Source organism: Crocuta crocuta, unplaced genomic scaffold (genome assembly GCF_008692635.1).
Source record: "Crocuta crocuta isolate KB4526 unplaced genomic scaffold, BGI_CrCroc_1.0 scaffold68, whole genome shotgun sequence".
NCBI lineage: Eukaryota > Metazoa > Chordata > Mammalia > Carnivora > Hyaenidae > Crocuta > Crocuta crocuta.
Genome location: NW_027532426.1, coordinates 2,493,104 through 2,516,024, shown reverse-complemented (window position 1 = coordinate 2,516,024; position 22,921 = coordinate 2,493,104). Strand labels below are relative to the sequence as shown.

Below are 22,921 nucleotides of genomic sequence, written 5' to 3'. Positions count from 1 at the left end.
AGCTGAGTGAGATCAAGAGTTGGGTACTTAACTGACTGAGCCATCTAGATGCTCATGTATTTTTCTAATTTAGAAAATAATAGTGTTAGACTCCCCAGTGATGTCCTTTTGAAATATTTACATAAACATTGTTACTTTCAAGGAGCAAAAGCTTTCTTAACTTATCATATAATAAATGTATACATTAGGCCAGGAGTCAGTAAGCTATGGTCTGCAGGTCAAATCTGACTCACAGCCTGTTTGTGTAAATAAAGTTACTGGTATATGGCCATGCACATTCATTTGTGTATCTTCAATAGCTGTTTTACACTACAACAGCAGAATTGAGAAGTTGCAACAAAGATCATTTGGCCACAAAGCCCAAGATACTTACTATCTGGCCCTTTACAGAAAAAATTGTAAACTCCTGCACTAGGCTTCTAGGAATATACAGTAAAAAAAAAAAAACCAAACCAAAACAAAACAAAACAAAAAACCCCACATTTCTAGGTTGTGAGTTAAAGCCCCATGCTGGGCATAGAGAGTGCTTAAAAAACAAAACAAAAACTAAAAAATTATCAAAATATCTGGAAGGTAGGAAACAAGTGAATTTATGTTAAATGTTAATATCTTTTCAAAGTTTTTTCCAAATATTTTATTTTCTTATGCAATAATTCCAATTGGGTAAACACCTTCCCCCTAAAATATTTAGTCTGTCTTTCCATAAGAGAAAAATAAAGTTAGCATTTCTAATTTTCTATAAAACAATTTTCTAAGAGCTGGAAACTTAGATGCACATGACATTTTACTTTCTTTAACATATAAATCAGACATGATTACATTTATTCTGAATTTAAAATATTGCAAGACAGATCTTAGTTTCTAAAATTTTTTAGAGAACATTAGAAAAATGCTTCCATTAAACTTATATAAAATAGGATCCTCTAAAGCATACTTTAAATTTGTTTATAATCATTATTACATTATACCTAAATTTTCTTTTTTTTTAAACATTTATTTTTTTTTTGAGAGCCAGAGCACAAGCAGAGGAGGGGCAGAGAGAGAAGGAGACACAAAATCCAGGCTCCGAGCTGTCAGCACAGAGCCCAATGCGGGGCTTGAATCCACAAACTGTGAGATCATGATCTGAGCTGGTCGGCCACCCAGGTGCCCCCTAAATTTTCTTTAAAAAATTAATTCTAACACCTTTTAAAAGTATAATCCTAACTAGTCTTAATGTTTCCCTATGCTACATATGACAGAAGTGCCTTATTATGCAATAGGTATATCTTCTATCAGGCAATGCTACTTTTCAGTTCTATTATTTTACAGTTTAGCATGTACAATTTGTATACACTGATCATATTTTATCTTTTTAAAAAGCAGAGACCTTATAACAACCTTTTCCAAAGGTATATGAGTTAGCTTAAGTGCTAGCATTAATAGTATAATAATCAGTTTGGAGTTTAATAATGAAATAATGGGTTGGGGCACCTGGGTGGCTCAGTCGGTTAAGTGTCCGACTTCAGCTCAGGTCAGGATCTCATGGTCCATGGGTTCAAGCCCCGCATCAGGCTCTGTGCTGACAGTTCGGAGCCTGGAGCCTGCTTCATATTCTGTGCCTTCCTCTCTCTCTGCCCCTCCTCCACTCATGCTCTGTCTCTCTCTGTCTCTCAAAAATAAATAAACTTAAAAAAAATAATGATATAATGGGTTACTCTTTCAATGTCAAAGTTAGTCTGTTCATTTTTTAAAAAATCAGGCTTAGAGGAAGGATCCATTTCTTCTCTTTCCCAAATTATCTAGAATCATTGATTATATCTTTTAGTCTCTACCAAGAACTGTTATGATACTCCCAGACCCCTAACAACTGAGAAACATACACTCACATCCCATTCATCACTGACATGGAATTGGAGGTAAGACGATAGAAATGGTATCAGAAGCTACAGCAGTTGAAGATGACCCAAACTTAGTGAGTGGACCACAGAGACTGAATCTTTCTTTTATCCTTGGGAGCACTTCTGGAGCAGGGTCAAAATGCAGAGGACTGGAATCTATTACATGGATTCTCAGAGAGTGCTGTACCACATGAGTTTTTACAAAATTTGTTTTAAATTCCTTTTGTTCAATGGAATTGTTTGGTGTTTTGTTTATGTTTGAGTTTTTAATCTGTTGGGTTTTTTTTTTTTTTTTTTTCTGATCACCTGAAAACAAAACTCACAGGATACTTCTGAATCCAGAGCAAATTCTAACATAAATTATAAATTTCTAGACCAAAAGTTTAAACATAAACTTAAATGGAATCACCTACCAGAACTCAGAAACACTAATTCAGAAAAATGCAAGCCAAGGGCACAGTTATCGTTTGCCTCATTCTGAGTGTGACTCCATGGATGGCATCTTCAAGAGGTTGCATAAAGCTGGTAGAACACTGTATGCCTTTCCTCAGCACAAATGACCACATCCTGTGCCAGGCAGCATTTTTCAGTCTCTGTGGTTAAGAACTGGTACAAATTAATGTATAGCAAGGCAGAGCTGGAATGTGAGTTGAAGCTGTGATTTGAATCTCAGAGGTTTTAGACACAGAACTGTATTTCTTGGTCCCTTAAGAATCTAAGACAAAAGGAAAAGATCTCAAAAGGTGATTTTCTTTTTCTTTTTTTTCTTCCTTTACAAAACACATAGATACATACATATAATTAATCTAAGGCACTCATTAGTTTACTGCACTCATTAGGTTATTTTGTACACCCCACTATGAGCCAAGTACTATTCTAGGTGCTACAAATACCTAGAAGTGAAAAAGACAGGCCAAGATCCTGGCTCATAAAAGGTGGAAGGAGAAAAATAATAAAGAAATAAATAAAACTCCAAAATTATCCATGGTAAGTGCCATGCAGAGAATTAAAATAGGGTGGTGTGTTAAAATAGTGACTGGGAAAAAAATAATGACTGGGTTGTCAGGGAAAATCTCTCTGAAGAAATGATGAGAGATGAGATCTGAGTGACATTCATAAAGTGATAGTGATCAGATTTATCAACATAAGTATTGGCATAAAATGTGTATAATGTTAATATAAATATAGTGCTCAGAATTCACAAAAAGCCTAGAAGTTATTCATAGTGCTGACACAAACTATCTTTGGGTGGCAAGGATAGAGGTGAATTTTTCTTTTTTTCTTTCTATGAACTTTACAAACTATGGTAAAATATAAAAATACATTTAGTCTTTGTCCCCAGCTCCTCACAGAATTCCTAAAACTCTTGGAATTTCCTATGTGACAGGAGTGTCTTTTGTTATTCATAACAACATCCTTTCAATCATACCTGAGTTTAAACTAATGAACTTAGGATGGGACCCTTAATTAACCTCAGGATGGAATAGTCACCAGGAAGACCAAATGATTAAGGGTTAAGGGTTTCAGTCACAACCACCAAGCTCTGGGAAGGGTAGTAGGGACTGGAGTTAGAGCTGTATAAACACTCTTGAACAATGAGATTCAGAGAGTTTCTGGGTTGGTGAACACATCAAGATAATGGGCGGGTGGTGTACCCATAGAGGGCATGGAAGCTTTATGCCTCCCCCACCCCAACTCCATACCTTTCTCTCTGCTTCTCTTCCATTTGACTGTTCATGAGCTGATCCTTTATACTAAACTAGAAGTAGTAAGTAAAATGTTCTCCTAAATTTTGTGAGTCATTCTAGCAACTTATCAAACCTAAAGGGGGTGGGTATAGAAAACCCTGCATTTGTAGCCAAGCTGGACAGAAGTGCAGGTATGTGGAGACCTGGTAGTTCCAACTGGTATCAACAGTGGGGGCAATCTTGTGGGACTGAGCCTTTAACCTGTGGGTTCTATGCTCCAAGAGTTAGTATGATAACTGGATTTCTGGATGCCTAATTGGTGTCTAGAGACTTGGTTGTTGGTGTTGGGAAAAAAAAAAAATCCCAAAATTGGTGTCAGGAGTGGGATTTGCTAGAACAGTCTGGGCTCATGGAAACACATGGTTTGGGAAGATAAAGGAAGAAAGAGCATGGAATGAGGAACTTCAGATTCCTGGCCATGTGGTCACCTGTGTTACAGAGAAGCAGCTATGTTGTGATCAGTTACTAAAGGTAAAATTATCAAGGGTTTTCAGACTCCCAACTCCTGGGGAGCTGATTCACTGGATTTGTAAGGAAATGCAAAATACTAGGAAAAAGGTGAAATTGGTTACTGTTAACTGAATTAACTAAAATGAAATGAAGGAAGAATTTTGGCTCAAACCTTGATGCTAGACCAAGCTCAGACTTTGGTTGGTTTAAACTTCAGATATTAGGCTAAAACCTTCCCCAAAAGGTAAAATTTTGAGGTAACAACAAGGAATACCTCTAAGACCTCTGGTCACCAAAAAGAGGGTTCATATAGAGGAAGGGCAAAGCCATGAAACTACTGAAACCAGGGAGTATAGTGTGAAGGTGTTGTCTCATTTTGTGAATCAGTATCATCAGCTTCTTGAAGAACCATTACTAAAATGGACAGTAAGAGTGACTAATTTAGAGTAAGTGACTACAGAGAAAAAGAGCATGTTTGAGTGAGTTGATACCCAACCCACAACTCACTATGGAATAATCACATGTATATGGCTATACAGCATCCAGACACACAGAGAACTATCTGCCTGCATTTATAAATGCCGAGTGGAACACTGAAATGAAACAGCTGATATACTTTGTATGTAAGCCATATAGGATTGGCTTTATGATAACAGACATATTCATTCACTGAATATGCCTGCTACCCTGGTCATGGTAAATGCTGTGGTTTAAAGGGGTATTCTAAGAACACACATATTGGGTATGGTATGGTGAGGCTGGTAAAGCTACAAGAGGAGAGAAGAACAAAGATTTGAAGGAAGAAGTTTATTATACTCACAGGACCCTTAGAAGGGTACTGCCACATACCACACAGGATCACAGGGGAAAGCACCAGTGTCAGTCAGGAGGCAGAAAAAAGCAGTGAAGGAAATCCTAGGCTAGCGTTTTTATTGGAGTTTCTGAGAAAAGGCAAGGAAGGCGGAGTAAATAGTTTAGGGTTGGCTGGTTTGAATAATTCTGGAGGACTTTGGGACATAAAATATTCTCTAGTTATCTGATATACTTGGTTGTAAGATGATTCGGGGCGGAGGAAATATTAGCTTGGTGTATGAGAGTTAGGTGAGGAGATGGTTGGGAGGTACAGACTCCAGACTGGTTGATTTGTATATGAAAAGCATGATCCTGGCTAACTAACCCCTCTATCTGTAAGAATTATGCTATCCATGGAAAAAACAGTCTTTCCTTAGGTCTGTAAGGAACCCAAATGTCAACATCCAAAATATAGAAAATAAGAGAATACAGTTAATAAAACTGGTCCTGTGATGAATGGATGCCAAAGAGACAAATACAGAATCTAAGAAAACACAGTTAGAACAGCAGGCCCCTTTTGCACAGGCACCCATGTAACCTTCCTGCTGCAAAATCAAGCAACAGTCCAAGAAACCTGAGTGAATCTGCTACCTTAGCTTTCCCTCTTCGGTTTTACAGATGCTAATAAAAACATTAGGTTAATTAACAAGAAAATGAGAAAAGGCAGAAGGGAGCGTCAAGGGACTTGTCCCAACAAGGTGGAAAATTGTAAATGGTTATTAAGAGATAAGAATAATAAAGGAAATATTGGTAAGGCCAAAACACAGAAGAGAAATAAAGGGGAGAGCCAAAGGACTCAGCAGGGTGAAAACTTTTAGATTGTTATTGAGAAACAGGATAAAGGAAACAGATATTGATGGGGTTGAAACAAAGGTCTTAAGACAGCACTGTGCAAGGTTGGGTGGACCAAAGGGACCACCTCCATTAAAGGTCCCCAAACAAGTCTACTCTATTCCCTTCAATGTAGAGGAACTTATGAAGTCAGAAGGCAAAGATTACAAACAGAAATCTGATCTGAAATCAGCTAGGGCAATAGTCAGATAGATTAATCTTTGTCATGACAAAAGGGATGGGCTCAACCTCTCACTAGGGACCTAAAATCTTCACCATGTGAAGGTGTAAAATGGTTGGGGGGGGTGGAGAAGAAAAGTTTGTGGGACTCCCTGAAATGGGAGCCTCATTCACTGTGGCTTGTTATGTGAAGCCCTACAGGGGGCTTCAATTTGACTGAAAGAATATAAAAATGTAAGGGCTGATAGGATTAAAGGGGAGGTTTGGTGGGAATTGGAATTTTTTTTTTAAGTTTATTTATTTATTTTGAGAGAGAAAGAGCATGCAAGTGGTGGCAAGGGTGGACACAGAGAGAGAGAGTCCCAAGCAGTCTCTGACTATCAGTGCAGACCTCAGTGCAGACCCACGTAAGGCTCTACCTCATGAACTGTGAGATCATGACCTGAGCCAAAATCAAGAATCAGATGCTTAATTGACTGAGCCACCCAGGCACCCCAGAAATAGGATGTATTTAAAGAAGTTGTGTCTAGGGGCACCAAGATGGCTCAGTCAGTTAAGCGGCTGATTTTGGCTCAGGTCATGATCTCGTGGTCCATGGGTTCAAGCCCCACATCAGGCTCTGTGCTGACAGCTCAGAGCCTGGAGCCTGTTTCGGATTCTGTGTCTCCCTCTCTCTCTGCCCCTCCCCAGCTTGTACTCTCTCTCTGTCTCAAAAATAAATAAATGTTAAAAAAAATTAAAGAAGTTGTGTCTCTTTTACCTGAAAGTGTTATGGGAATGGATATTATGTCTGACTACGGAACATTTCCCTTACTTTGTTTTAGAAACCAAAACCTGTTAATAAAGTCCTAATGGAGGCTACAGTTAAGTATGGAAGGGTTGAAGGATTAAGGTGAAAGTCTGGAGGAAAGCTGGTATGTTTGAAGCGGCTGCATCTTTTATATATGCATGTATTATGGGCATGGACATTGTGTCTGACTAGAGAATCATAAAACAGAAGGCATGTAAATCTGTCTTATTAATTGGACATTCTAAATGGGAATGAATAAGCTTGCCCAAGTCCACAATGTAGAAGAGAAGCTGCAGTGCTGGTAGGAACAGGTTGTGTGTGATGGGTCTATATGGAGCATAGACTAGACTTTATGGCAAAAGCCTACAAGTGCTTCCCAGCAATGACGGTTAGGATGATGAAATCAAGAATTCCATTTGAGAGGCAACTGAAACTGCCCCTATGACTTCAGAAAAAACAATCTTAACATCTGGAATACCCATGATGTCTTAGGTGATGTCACAGAAATGCTCTAATGCTTCTGGAAGGGCAATGCCCAGGACAGTTTCATAATAAAATGGAAATAGTTTATTCAGGATTATGCCACCTGAGGAATGCAAGCAGGAGGAATGCAAGCAGGAGGAGGACAAGCAGTGAGCCTGTTTTCTCCTAGGACTGACTTTGGAACTGTATGAGGCAGCCAGATTCTATGATTACTTGGAAGTACCAATAAACAGCTATTGACTGACCAACAAAAAACTGCTGGATAGCAGTTCCAAGATAAATGAACAATATCCTGTTTGGAAGACCACCACTCTGATTGAAGATGTAAAAACAAATCAGCTCAGTGGGATGAATTACATGCTGTTTTCCTAGTAGTGATGGAAGAATTGAATAATGACAAAAGCCTCTACATTTTGGTTTTTACCTGACTCAAGAGTGATGGCTAGCGGCCAGGCCATATGGATAGGCAGAAGGAAAACTGGTCAGTTATTGATTGATTGATATTTATAAGGATTATTTATTTAAGTAATCTCTACATCCAGTGTGGGGCTCGAACTCACAACCCTGAGATCAAGAGTCACATGCTCTACTGATTAAACCAGCCAGGTGCCCTGAAAACTGGTCTTTTAAAGGGATGCCCATATAGGGCATGACCATATGGAAATTACTGTGGGAATCTGTGGAGTGCATTAAAGTAGGACATGTTGAAGCCCTTCAGAAGAATCCCCTTCCAGGTTTGTAAGGTGACTGGAACCAAGTGGAATCACAATGTACTTGAAGTGGCCACCTGGTGTCCATGAAAGGTGTAGACGTTTGGGGACCACAGTAATATAGAGGGCTGAATTTGGACATATTCCTTTTGCACTCTCTGAGTTTCAAAATGCCAATAATAACTGTTCTATCTGCCAACAAGAGAGACAGAGGCTGCCTATGGCTATGGGGAAGATTTCTCAGAGGTAAGGCCCTACACACAGCTGGCGAGTGGAATACATTGAATCAATGCCAGCAGCCCCAGGGGGGCTACAAATTGGTATTGACAGAATAGACATTGACTCGGAACTGTGTGTTGCTTACCTGGTGGTAGATGTAAATGGACAGGGGACTAAAAAACAAAACAAAACAAAACAAAAAACGAACAAACAAAAAAGCCCTACAACCCAGATCAGAAGATACTGCACTAATTTGGATCACCAAATCACATTTCTTCAGGACAAGAACACACTTTATGGCCCATAATGTCAAATGATGGGCAGAGAGATACTGTCCTCAGAAGAACAGTTTCATAGAGAATTGGAACAGGCAACTGAAACACTGGTTGTTTGAAACAGGGGAATGTGTAGGCATGAAGGGCTGGTTTACAGGTCTTCAAGAACGTGTGTTCACACTTAACATGAGCAGGGTTAAGAGAATGTCTCTGTTGATAGATTCCTTCTTTTCTGGGGGATCTGGGGAAGAAAGATGGGGGAGGATGCTAGTGTGACTATGCAATTTTTTTCCATGAGGGGAAAATATTGGTATGATTATAATTCTTCCCATGGGGAGAAAACACTGGTTTCATGACCATACTTTTTTTTTCTTCCCCATATCATCTCAACTTTCTTTTTCCTATCTGATGCAGTAGTCACAGATCCAGGGCTCCAACGAATGCCAGAAACAGAGATGATTCCTAACCAAGAAACTGTAGCTACAGGTTTGTTTGTTTAATTTTAACATTTATTTGTTTTTGAGAAACAGAGAGAGAGAGCATGAGCAGGGAAGGGGCAGAGAGAGAGGGAGACACAGAATTTGAAGCAGGCTCCAAGCTCTGAACAATCAGCACAGAGACTGATGCAGGGCTCGAACTCATGAATCGCAAGATCGTGACCTGAGCTGAAGTTGGACGTTTAACCAACTGAGCCACCCATGCTGCCCAAGTAGCTACAGTTTTAAACCTTCATGTCAGAATTCCTAAAGGCCTGATAGGGTAGGTTGTGCCTTTAATCCATTTGGCAAAACTGAGGTTAACAGTGAATGCAGCTATACTCCTAGTGGCAAAAATAGCTTGCTAGTTCTGTACCTAAGTAACTCTACCCTATATGAACAGGAGTGGATTGAGGGGGAGGACATGCTATACTAGTATTGTCATCTCCAATGTAGACTAGCAGTGCAGCTAAACTTCGTGTTCCTTCCAAAAGTGGAAAAGTTCAGGTAGATGAAGAGAAGAAGGAATAGTAGCTGAGGGTAAAGAAATGAAGCAATTGATTATGTAATGAAGGGAAATCCAGAATTAATTTAAAATCTCAAGGGAAGCTCAGAACAAGAGACTAATAAAGATTGTCTCTCAGCTCAATTATACCAGATGCTGAAAAGGTGAAGCCATATATTTCTGAGAACACTCCTGATTTTGGAACCTGACAAAATCAAATGGAAGCCTGTAAACCTGAGTGACCTCACTCAGGGAGGCATTTTCAAATGATATGGTGATGGACTGGAATAATTATTAATGACTGAATGTGACTGTAGTAATGTGCCAGTATCTTGACTTTTATGATCCTTTTTAAAAATTTTTTAATGTTTTATTTATTTTTGAGAGAAACAGAGAGTGAGCATGGGAGGCGCAGAAAGAGAGACACACACACAGAATCTGAAGCAGGCTCCAGGCTCTGAGCTGTCAGCACAGAGCCAGGTACAAGGCTCGATCCGTGAGATCATGACCTGAGCCAAAGTTGGATTCTTTTTTCTTTTTTAATGTTTTATTTATTTCTAGGAGAGCTAGAGAGAGAGACAGCGTGAGCAGGGGAGGGTCAGAGAGAGAGGGAGTCACAGACTGAAATTGGCTCCAGGCTCTGAGCTGGCAGTCAGCACAGAGCCCGACGCGGGGCTCGAACCCACGAACCGCGAGACCATGACCTAAGCGAAAGTCGGACGCTTAACCAACTAAGCCACCCAGGCGCCCCCAAAGTTGGATTCTTAACAGACTGAGCCACCCAGGTGCCCCTATGATCCTTTTGCTATAAGAGATTTGTGGTCAAAGACCAGTGGGTAGTCTATGGTAAAATACAAAGATATATTTGGTCTTTGTCCCAGTTTCCTGGCACAACAGTCCCCCAAACCTTGGAATCTCCTGATAGGAGTATCTTTTGTTATTTATAATAATCTCTTTTCAATCACACCTAAGTTTATGCTAATGAGGTGACTTAAGGTAAAGGCCCTAGTCAGGACGGGTTGGTCATCAGAAAGACAAAGTGACTGGGTGGGTTCTGAAGACTGACCTCTATAAAAACTCTTAAATATACTTTGCCTTATGCATCTCTTCCATCTGGCTGTTCTTGAATTGTATCCTTTATAACAAACTAGTAATAGTAAAGTGCTTTCCTAAATTCTCTGAGTCATTCTAGCAACTTATCAAACCTGAGGGGGGTGGATGTGGAAAACTCTGCATTTGCAGCCAAGCTGGACAGAAGTGTAGGTAACATGGAGACCTGGTAGTTTCAACTGGTGTCGAAGTGAGGACAATCTTGTGGAACTGAGCCTTTAACCTTTGGGTCTTTTGCTAATTCCAGGAGTTAATATGAGAATTGAATTGAATTATGGGACACTCAGTTATTGTTGAGGAATTGGAGAATTGATTGTTGATGTTGGGATATACCCCACAATTCCTATAATGAACAAGTATTATTTTTACAATAGAAAAGAGTCAAACATTTAAAAAATGAAGTTAGTATAACTTAAACCCTGAATAAGCACCTTAAATTCTCAAAGTTTGCTGATATCCTCTAGTAAATTATTAAATATTAATATTTGTAAAATGAACAAAACTTAATTACTCTCAACTCAACCGACAAATGCAAACTTTCCTTGGAGAGTTCCTGATTTCTTCTACATATTTATCATCAACCATATCTATAACCATTTTTAGTCTGTACGCAATGGCTCACCTCCTATATCTTCATCTTCATTGGTTGGGCCTTCCACACTGTCCACATTTTCTGTTTCATGAGGTTTGGTTAAATCATAGTCATTCAAAATCACTGGACCTTCTGGGAGATAAAAAGAATTTTAACTATGCAGTCCAATTTTAAAGGGTTTTTTTTATAAACATGTATTACATAGACTCCCATTTCAGTCCAATCTCTCAATGATAGACAATATCCTTTTTATATATATACCAAGTGGAATATATGTAACAACTCTTGAGATTTAGAAATATACTCAGGGTGCACCTGAATTAAAATGCATTCATGTTCCTTCCTGATAGAAATTCTCTCTCTTTCGGTATGTCATACAATATTCAGTAGGATGCTATTGCTATTTATGACCAAGAAGTATTTATGTAGTGATGAGAAATGCTGAGCTCAAAAATCCTTGCATAATCTGACTTGGGAAGATGCTTTCCTAAGAGGAAACCTGTAAGCAACTGTATATCAAATCCTATTTTTTCTGTTCACATTATAAATGTGATTCTGTGGAAAACATATTGCCTCTCGAGTTCCTTTATTTCTTTGAGCATTTACTAAATGCTGACAAGCCTAGAGATATGAACAGGTAATAATTCCTGTCCTCAAGGAGCTTATAATTGGCGGATATAGATAAGACAATATAATGCAAGACTCAGACAAGAGATAATGCAAGTCTATAATGCAGACTCAGACAAGAGAGTAAGGGAAATACAAAGTATTACCAGAGTTCATAAGTGAAAGGGAGAAGACATAATAAAAGCATGCTTAAATAAACAGCAAACTTGTTAAAAATCAAGTTTAACAGAAATATACTTTTGTACAATAAATACTGATAATATTAGACATTAGAAAACAAGGAACAATGTAACTGGTATTATTTCATGTACAAGCATAGTAACTTAAAAAGATGTTAACAAAAGAAATAAACTAAAAACTTACTCGCTTTCTATCAAACTTTTTTTTAAAAGTTTATTATTTTGAGAGAGAGAGACAGAGCATGAGCAGGGTAGGGGCAAAGAGAGAGGGAGACACAGAATCTGAAGCAGGCTCCAGGCTCTAAGCCATCAGCACAGAACTGACATGGAGCCTGAACCCACAAACTGTGAGATCATGACCTGGGCCAAAGTCGGACGCTTAACCAACCTGGTTGCCCCTCTATCAAACTCCTTTTTAATGTTTAATAAAATATTTACTGACTACCTACTACATCCAACAAATAGTCAAAGACACTGAATTCTGTGGCATTTATGCTAGGTGAAGTAGAAGAAGTGACTAGAAACTCTGCAGTGGTAGTCCCACCTGCATCCGTGACCGAACAGATGGAGCAGGACTTGTGCTGGAATACAGGAGTAAAATAGAAACATATTTCATAAAATCCATGACTAAGAGATGCTGAAAATATGCTTATCATGGATTCATGATTTGATTTATAAACACATTAAGCTCCTAACTTCAGCATATTGTAACATGTACTCTATGAACACTAAGACACTGTTCTAAATAGTAGTTTACTTTTCTCAAGCTTAAAATGGCTAACATAAAGTGCACACCTGAACAACTAACATGAGGTACAGGTTCAATTAAAATATAAGGTTATAACTGATTATAACAAAGGGTACTCCAGTAATTAATTTTGTAATATAGCACAAATTATGATCCAGACAAAGTGAGTTAATCCATCTACATAGAAGTTATTTTTAGGAAATAGATTATTTTTAAGTGTCTCTAGTTTATTCTGAAGCAGGAGTCAGCAAACTATGGCCTGAGGGCCACAAGCCATGGATTGTTTTTATATGGGCCCACGAAGTAGGAATGGTTTTTACATTTTTAAAAGGTTGTAAAAAACAAAGAGGAATATGTGACAGAGATCCTATATTGCCCACAAAGTCTAAAATATTTACTATCTCTCCATTCACAAAAAAAGTTTGCTGACCACTATCTAGAGTGAAAAACACAAGCTGATGAAACATAAGCTACTACATTGGTCAACAAAAACTGTCTTTATTTAAACTAGTCAGTTAAAAATAATTAAAGGAAAAAATAAAACAGTGGTCAACATTAGGTTCGGATCTATGATGCCAAATAATTTATATAATCTAGGGGCACCTGGGTGGCTCAGTCGGTTAGGCATCCGACTTCGGCTCAGGTCATGATCTCATGGTTCGTGGGTTCGAGCCCCACATTCGTGGGTTCGAGCCCCGTGTTGGGCTCTGTGCTGACAGCTAGCTCAGAGCCTGAAACAGCTCAGAGGCTGTTTCAGATTCTGTATCTCCCTCTCTGACCCTCCCCTGTTCGTGCTGTCTCTCTCTCTCTCAGAAATAAATAAAACATTTAAAAAATGTTTAAATATTTTTTATACTCTAAATGGATGAGTTATTTTTGTATCAGAAAGAGAAAACTACATTTCTTCCCAACACATTTCTATAGTGTTTTTACTATAATCAGAATATCCATCTTTCTTTGGTAATTTCAGTAAAGGTATATTTCTAGAAAGACCTGATGTTACCTGTGGGCAAAGACTGTTCCTGAGTGCTTTTCAGTTCCACATTTGGTTTTATATCTGAAAAGGAAAGGATTATAAATATTAGTTACTTAATTTTTTTCAGATTTGAGCATTCTAAATTTAATAAGGATGCCATTTTGTAAGCTTTAGCAGATTTCCTCTTCAGAGCAGAACTGTCCTTTCCCTCTACCCTCCCTAAAACGTACCTGAAGGAGAATAAAAGAAATTATTTACATAGCAATTGTATTTTAAAGAGATTAAGAGTAAAAAATTAGAACTTTATACTTAACATTTCTAGTACTTTTCTTTTTTTCTTGAAGACTTGAGTTCCCATTTGGTATTATCTCTCTTCAGTCAAAAGAGCTTCCCTTAGCGTTTCTAGTAATGCAACTATGTGAGTGACAACTTTTCTTAGTTTTCATTTATTTGGAAATATCTTTATTTTCTCTTCAATTTTATTTTTTTCTTTTTTTTCTCTTCAATTTTAAAGGATATTTTTACTTGATACAGAATTCTGGGTTGACAGTTTTCTTCCAGCACTTTAAAAATGGCATTCTACTACCTTCTAGGCTCTATTGTTTCTGATGAGAAGTCAGTGATATTTGTATTATTGTTTTCCTATATACAATGTATTCTTTTTCTCTGAATGCTTTCAAGGTTTTCTTTACCGTTGGTTTTTTTTTTAAACATTTTTTAATGTTTTATTTATTTCTAGGAGAGAGAGACAGCGTGAGCAGGGGAGGGTCAGAGAGAGAGAGGGAGTCACAGACTGAAACAGGCTGCAGGCTCTGAGCTGGCAGTCAGCACAGAGCCCTTCACGGGGCTCGAACCCACGAACCGCGAGATCATGACCTAAGCGAAAGTTGGACACTTAATCGACTAAGCCACCCAGGCGCCCCTCTCTACCGTTGGTTTTTCACAGTTTGACTATCATACCTAGGTATGATTTTATTTGAATTTATCCCACTTGGGATCACTGAGCTTCTGTAAATTTATGTTTTTCACCAAACTTGAGAAATGTTCAGCTATTATTTCTTCAAATAGTTTTTCTTCTCCATCCTCTTGCTTTCTCCCTTCTAGGACTTCAATTGCATGTATGTTAGACTTTTTAATATTTTCCCACATTCCTTGAGGCTCTCTTCTCCCCCAACCCCAATGCTTTATTTTCTCTGTTGTTCAGATTGAATACTTTCATTGATATACCTTCAAGTGTACTTATTCTTTCTTCTGTCCTCATAATTTGTTGTTAAGCCTGTCCAATGAGTTTTCTATTTCAGATATTATAATTTTTAGTTCCAAGATTTCCATTTTGTTTTTTATCATAGTTTCTCTGTCAAGATTTCCTATTTGTTAATTCATTACAAGCATATTTCCTTTACATCTTTGAGCATAATTAGCNCCATGTTTTAGCTATTGTGGAGAGTGCTGCTATGAACAAGATTCTTGCCTTTAAATTCCAGTATCTATGTCATCTTGGAGTTACTTACCATTGATTTCCTTTTATCTTGAGTATAGGTTACATTTTCCTGCTTCTTCATATGACTTAAGAATTTTGGATTGTACCCTGGACATTATGAATGATATGCTACAGAATTTCTGGATTCTGTTATGTTCCTCTGTAGAGTATAGGAGGGTTTTTTTCTTTGTTTATTTTACTTTTTAAAGCATGCAGTTAACTACATAAGTTCAAACTTGAATTTTGTGAGCAGCACTGAGGGCAACCAAATGTCCCAGCATGCCCAGGATTGAGGGTTTTTCCAAAACTGAGAACTTTCACAGTCTCAGAGAAATTGGTACAAGTTGGTCTTGGAAAGGCATAAGTCTCTGTTCAATATTTTAGCCTCAGATGGGTTGCTCAGAGCATGACCCATATATGTGTGGTTCAAGAGTCAGCTAGAGATCTGGGTTAGCCAGAGAATTTACAGATAAAAAAGCCCTCTCTGCCTTTTTTATACCAGGATTTCCCTCCTTACTTCCAAGCTGCTGTGGCTGTTATGACTTTTTAAGTCAGTATAACTATAGATTATCTACCCAAGTTTTGGTCACCCTCAAGCTAAAATTGGTGCCTACCCTTGAGTTAAAACAAAGAACCATAAAATCAGGTTGGTTTTGTCATTTTCCAATGCCTTCAGGTAATAGACTTTTTTTCATATTTTGATCAGAATCTATCATTGTTATCTGTCGGAAGCCTGGTTCAATAGGAAGTATTCCCCCATTGCTAGAAAATCTTCTTTGTTCCTTACTTTAATAATGATCATATACACAAAACTGTCCAGGATAGCACTCATTTCAAATATTCTATACTATTATCTAGTCATATTTCAATTTTTGTTTTGAAAAATATAGTTACTCTACTTACATTCTATTCTAATTTTACAATTTTGACATATTATCCATTAGATGATAGTGCCAAAGCATAAAGGCAGGGAAAATATATATTTTAGAAATAAGCAAAGGAACAGCCTAGTATGCGGTGTCAAAACTCAAGATGAGGCTGCATGAAGAGTATGAATATATGGTGTGGGAAGTCTGAATGAAGTAAGGAGGGATTCTACATGGCAGACAACATGGAAATCAGACCGTGAGTAGGCTAAAGAGGGCATTCAGGCAGAAGAATTCCCTGGCGTGGAGCGCTGGAGTCCAAGAGAGATAAAAAGGATATCCAAGATAAGGGACAGCCTAGCATGAGTCAGAGCCTGAGCATAGTGAATAGGACGTTTATGCATAGAGGTGGTCTGGTGTGGGTTTTCAGAGCCTAAGTGGAGTGAGCAAGATTCCCACATGGGAACAGTGGGGAGATCTTCTATGCACAGGAGTGCTCTAGTGCAAAGTTCAGAACTTGAGTGGGGTGAAGAGGGGATCCACTTATTAGGGACAGTCTTACATGGAGGTATCAGAGCCTGAGCAGTTGAGAAGAGTGCCCAATAGTACAATGGCTATGGTACAGGATGTAAGAACTCAAACGAGGCAAGGAAAGCATCTGTGCTGAGGAAGGGATGGTAGTGGCAATGGATGATTAGTTATATAAAGGAGGATTGATCAAATAAGTGACTATAATAAAGTAATAAGAGCCAGGTTTTTCTCTGTCAGAAAAGAGAGTTACAAATATGGAAACCTGTGGTACTGTATTGGAAATGAAGGTACTGGTGTGAATGCATGGCTTCTACTCTATATAAATAAATATAAAATATAGATGTAGATGGGTATGTATGGATATACATACATAAAAGCCCTAGCCCTGTCCACTGAGAGCACCTGGGAGCAGTGACACAACAGCAACTTCTAGCATCCAGATATTAACTTCTAAATTTTTTTTTGAGAGAGAGAGAGTGCGTGCAAGCATGAGTGGGGAGGGCAGAGAGAGGGAGAGAGAGAATCTTAAGCAGGCTCCACACTGTCAGTGTGCAGAGCCTGATGAGGGGCTTAATCTCACAAACCATGAGATCATGACTTGAGCCCAAACCAAGAGTTGGATGCTCAACTGACTGAACCACCCAGGCGACCCCAGTTATTAATTTCTAAATATCATTCTCCATTTAAAGGAATGAGGTTCCTCAAAGAAATGGCTGGTTCTAGGGTTTGGGCTGGGAAAAATACAAGATGAGTCTGGAACATTTTGTTGTGTCACAATGCACGTAAGTGCTTACAGAATGAAGAAGATATATTAAAAGATATAGAAATTATCTTGAAGGGGTTTCCCCTGGCCAAATCTGAGACAGGGAAGTATCAAAATAAAAATGATGGTATTGGATTATAACTCTTCGAAAAAAAATTCATGAGTCCATATTGACATTAATAAGTAAATAAAATGAAAGTCAGATGATGAATGGAGTATTTATACAGTTTCAAAGTGTTTCTCCCAAATACTTATTATTACTAAGATGAAAAGAACAACTACATAGTAAACAGCTTGGTAGACACTACAGTAATTGAACAAAGTGACCATCATCAGTAATGCAACAAATGAAAATTATCTGATAATAAAAAGAACACAGCATCACTTCTGGGATATTGTTGCCAAATACATGTAACATGAATCTAACCATGAGAAAATGAACTCTAATTGAGGGATAGTTTACAAAATAACTGGCTTGTAATCCTCAAAACTGTCAAGTCATGAAAGACTGAGGAACTAAGAAACTGTTCCAGACTGAGGGAGAGTGAAGAGACTTGACAACTAAATACAATATGTGATTGTGGGCTGAATCCTCCTGCAATAAATAACACTGTAGAAACAACTGGACAAATCTGAACGGGGTCTGAGGAGTAAACGGTAGTAATATATCAACGTTAATTTCCTGATTAGGACATTGTTTTGTGGTTATGTAGGAGTATTCTTTAGTACCTTAAAGTATTCAAGGATTATAGGGCATTGTGTCAGCAACTTATTCTCAAAGTTTCTGAAAGAAAAAAGTTTTTGTACTATATCGTAACTTTTCTGTAAGTTTGATAGTATTTTTTTAAGTTGAAAAAAAAAAAGCTAAATGTGAAACTTTTAACCTGCACACTAAAGGGATTCTTAACAGGAAAAAAGAAAAAAGAAAAAAAAAACTAGTTCAAAGGTTTCACATAAACAACCTTCATGTGAAAATATTCTTTAGTTACTACAGAGCAAGACAGCTTTTGATTTGGTGACCTAAAGGAAAAAGGTCCCAGCCCCCTGAACCTTTTAAATCCCCTGACAATGACATTTAAATAGCTCTCAATATTTTTTTCAAGTGGCCTTTGTGTGCTGTAAATAACACCAGAAACAACTGAGTACAGTTTCTAAGAGAAAAAAGGAGATTCTGACTACCTTAGCATTCAGAACTTAAAGGAAACATTAAAACCGTCTATAATCAGGCTACATGGATATTCTTCTGGGTACTAAAATCTATTCAAAACACAGGACAGAAGAGATTGAAGTACATTTTTTCCACCTGAAATTAAAGGTCCTTCTAAAATCATGAAGCCCGGTAGGAGTAGATAGTGAAAGAATTTCCAACTGAAGATCTGTTAAATATTTCTAAGTATAGAAAAACTTTTCAGTTTTTAATGGATCATTTTGTAATATCTTTACACTTCAGTCCAAAAAAAACCCTTCAAAATTTTTCTATTTGAAATATATTTTTAATTACTAATTACAATAATGTTAAATTACTGGCATCTTTTTAATATGGTGGCAATCAACATAGCATTACAATATTTTCCAAAAGAATGCTCTAGAAAGTTAGGTCTACGGCCATACCACCCTGAACGCGCCCGATCTCATCTGATCTCGGAAGCCAAGCAGGGTCAGGCCTGGTTAGTACTTGGATGGAAGAATGCTCTAGAAAGTTAAGAATGAAGGGTCCCTATATTGCTTTTGAAATATAGTTTCCTGTAATGATGTTTACCATAACTGGTGCAGATGATGGAAGAATCCCAGAGTGTTAATTTTAAGTATAAGTCTCATTTTCTACATCTCTTTTTACTTGACTAGGTAAATCATAATCCTGTCTCAAGACCTTCGTATTTACCTTTCCTTCTGACCAGAATGCTCTTACCCCAGATCACCATGTGGCCAGTTTCCTCTCTTCATTCAAATGTGTGCTCAAAAGTCACCTAACCAAAGAAGATTTACCTAACTATCCTATATAAAAATGTCATCCTCTGTGGGTGGGAGGGATGCGTAAAACTGATGATGAGGATTAAGAGTACATTTATCATGATGAACACTAAGTAATGTATAGAATTGTTGGATCACTATATTATACACCTGAAACTAATATAACACTGTGTTAACTCTATTAAAATTTTAAAAGTAATTAAAAATTTTAAAAAAAGGTCAGCTTCCATTGTCACATTCTTTTCTCTTAACCTGTCTTATTTTTCTTCATGACTCCCTGACATATATACACATATATTTGTTGTTTTTTTTTAACCTATCTCCCTCTACCTGAATGTAAGCTCCATGACAACAGTGATGCTGTCTATATTTTTTTATTGCTATTTTGCTGTATCTTCAGGTCCCCAAATAGTGCCCAATCATGATGGGCATTCAATAAAAATTTATTGAATGAACACATGAATATTTACATCTCTATCATTGATCCTTATGGACACTCTAGATCAAGGTTCTACAAACTATACTTGTTTTTGTATGGCATGGGAAATAAGAATGGTTTTTACATTTTTTAAATGGATAAAACCATCAGAATACTGTTTCATGCCTCTGGAAAGTTATATGAAATTCACATTTCAGTATCCAAAAATAAAGTTTTATTGGAACACAGCCAAATTCATTCATTTACGTGTTATCTATGGCTGCTTCTGTACTCCAATGGAGTACATAGCTGAACAGTTGCAACAGAGACTATATGACTCACAAAGCCTACAAAAGTCACTGACTTGTCATTTACAGAAAAAGTTTACCAAGCCATGCTCTAGATTTATTACTAATACTAATACTGTAACATCCAATATAGTAGCCACCAACCACATGTGGTGATTTAACTTTAAATGTAAGTTAATTAAAATTAAAAATTTAGTTTCTCAACAGCTTCAAGTACTCAACAGAACATGCGGCTAGTGGTTACTATATTGGACAGCATAGATAAGGAACATTTCCATCATCACAGAAAGTTCTACTGAATGGCACTCCTGTAGATTTTAGACTACCTTGCTGCTGCTTGGGATACCGCTGCAAAGCTATTTCTTTAAAACAGACATTAAGACTCTGGATCAGGAAAAAAGAAGTAAATCAAACCACATATAAAAAATAAATACCAAGAAAAATTAAAGATATTATATCAGGAAACAATTTAACAATGACAATCTTCTATCAATATTTCCAAAATTCCTACAATTGGAATTTCATGAAAAAGTTGTGGTTTCCATTAATGCAGTAATCAAAGATATAAAGCATCTAGACACCACCTTTCATACTGACTGAAACATTAATGTGACTTTTTTGGAGGGTAAAAAAACCCAAACAAAAATAAAACACCACATGATGCCAAACATCCAAATAAAATAATTTAAAGTATACTCACATGTATGTGTACCAATATATGCTTAGCATCATATTACCATTAGGATTTTTTGGTATCATTTGATAAAATCATTTTTCTTATCTCATTTAAATAAGCCAAAATTATAATCTAGCAGAAAACCCTAGCAAACACTCTTTTCATATCATCTGCCCTTGCCACAACTAAATAACCAATCTCCTGATATGTTTTAATTAAATCATTAGTGTTTTCCCTTTACCCTTAAATAACAAATCTTATAAAAATTATATCTATTTTATTACTGAGATAGCTGACAAATGAATTCAACTAGAAAATTAAAGGTTATTTCTTCTGTAGCTTTCCAAGTACTCCAGAGTTTCAAAGCTTTACTAGCAATCTCAAATTGTTTTCTACCAGTATTGAAAACAAGCCTTCATCATGTTTACTAAGAGATGACAATTTCCAATTTGTTTTTACTCCTTCAGATTCTCTTTTCATTGGTAAAGCTGAAACATTTAAAAGAATTATACTAGTTAGAATTTTTGTTAAATACTAAGATTTTTCAGGGTGCCTGGGTGGCTCAGTTGGTTAAGTGTCTGACTTTGGCTCAGGTCATGATCTCACAGTTTGTGAGTTCGAGCCTCACATTGGGCTCTGTGCTGACAGCTCAGAGCCTGGAGCCCAATATGGATTCTGTGTCTCTCTGCTCCTCCCCTGCTCATGCTCTGTCTCTTTTTCTCCTTCAAAAATAAATAAACATTCAAAAAAATGTACTAAGATTTTTCTCAGAGATTCTAGTGTTTTATACACTGCTAAATGAAAGGGCATGGATGACAAATAAAATTTAAATTTGGAAATGGCAGTAGTCTGGTTAATTGAGATTTCATCAAAGTTCACATGTGAAGGTTTTTACCTCTTAGCTCTAAAATAAGTTATCTATGAACAAAACCAAATATTTGCATTAGCAACAGAATTTGTAACCATATTTTTAACTCAAGTGGTTGTAAAATTGCCTTTATTTTAATACTATTAAGTAACTGTCATTCAGTGAAGAATACAGCTAACAAAATTCTATTCTTAGTTTCAGAGATCAGATTTCTATTCACTGGTCTGTTTTCCTGGTAGAAAGTATAGGTTCTAAAGGAGAGAAAAATGTCAAATCTTAGAAAGAATCCTGTACCAACTTTGCCAGCTGCCTGTAGCACTGGTCCCTGACAGCTGCCAGAAAACTGTGTCTGAGTGTTGACACTCCTTGTTATCTTCATAACGGTAAACTGACTCCCCTATCCCAATACCTCTTTAAACACACACACACACACACATACGCACACACACACACACACACACACTTTCTCTTCTCTAAAATGTCCACTTTTACTTTTTTTACTAAAAGCTTGGGAAATTGATGGAAATGTAAACTGGTGTAGCCCCTCTGGAAAACAGTGTGGAGGTTTCTCAAAAACACTAGAANATATGGAAACCAACTTGACAATAAACTATTCATAAAAAAAATAAAAAAATAAAAGCTTGGGAAATTGAGTCATTGACTACAAAAATGTGTTCAACAATAGCAACATTAACAGTACAATAAATGTGGCAACAGAAATGTGAGCTACTATTTCTGAAAGGTCTTTCTCCAGTTCTCTTAATACTACCAGGTACAATCATTCCTGGAATCTTACCATCACAGGAATGTTTTTTTTTTGTTTGTTTTTGGTTTTTTTTAGTTTATTTATTTATTTCTGAGAGGAAGAGAGAGAGAGAGCATGAGCACGTGGCTGAGGAGGGAGAGGCAAAGAGAGAGGGAGAGAGAACCCTCCTGTGCTCAGTATGGAGCCCAATGGGGGGCTTGATCTCACGAAACCTGTGAGATCATGACCTGAGTTGAAATCAGGAGTTGGATGCCTAACTGACTGAGCCACCCAGGATCCCCAAGAATAGTTCTGTTTAATGAAAAATGATCCTTATAATCTAATGAAATTAGAACATAAGAATTAGAGTGGATATCTTAGCTATCTTCCTCTCCTTCCTTGGCCACCTGCTACCTGAATTTCCTCCAATATCCCCCTATTTGGGTTGCACAGCCTCTGCTTAGACACTTCCAATAATATAGAATGTTATTTCTTGCCATTTCAGAAAAGCTCTAATGGTTAAAAAAGTTCCTTCTTAAATATAGTTGAACTCAAATTTCCTGAAATGTACATTTCAGGTCCAAGTTCAGCTCTCTGGAAACATACAGGATAAGTTATCACTCAGATGCTAACACTCAATTCATAACCATGCTGAGAGCTTTCT

General features: G+C 37.3%; 1 protein-coding gene across 6 annotated transcripts in view; it reads right to left on the bottom strand.

Annotated features, from left to right (window-relative positions):
- IKZF3 (IKAROS family zinc finger 3) overlaps nucleotides 1-22,921 on the bottom strand; it is an 87,602-nt gene that overhangs the window by 49,998 nt on the left and 14,683 nt on the right. For 5 of the 6 annotated variants that reach the window (XM_077779210.1, XM_077779214.1, XM_077779213.1 and 2 more), the window contains exons 2-3: nucleotides 13,659-13,712; nucleotides 11,132-11,233 (exon numbers count right to left, since the gene is read on the bottom strand). In XM_077779210.1, the coding sequence (XP_077635336.1) occupies nucleotides 11,132-11,233; nucleotides 13,659-13,712 (156 nt within the window). The remainder of the gene's footprint in view (nucleotides 1-11,131; nucleotides 11,234-13,658; nucleotides 13,713-22,921) is intronic. The other variant, XM_077779211.1, reaches the window with a different exon arrangement.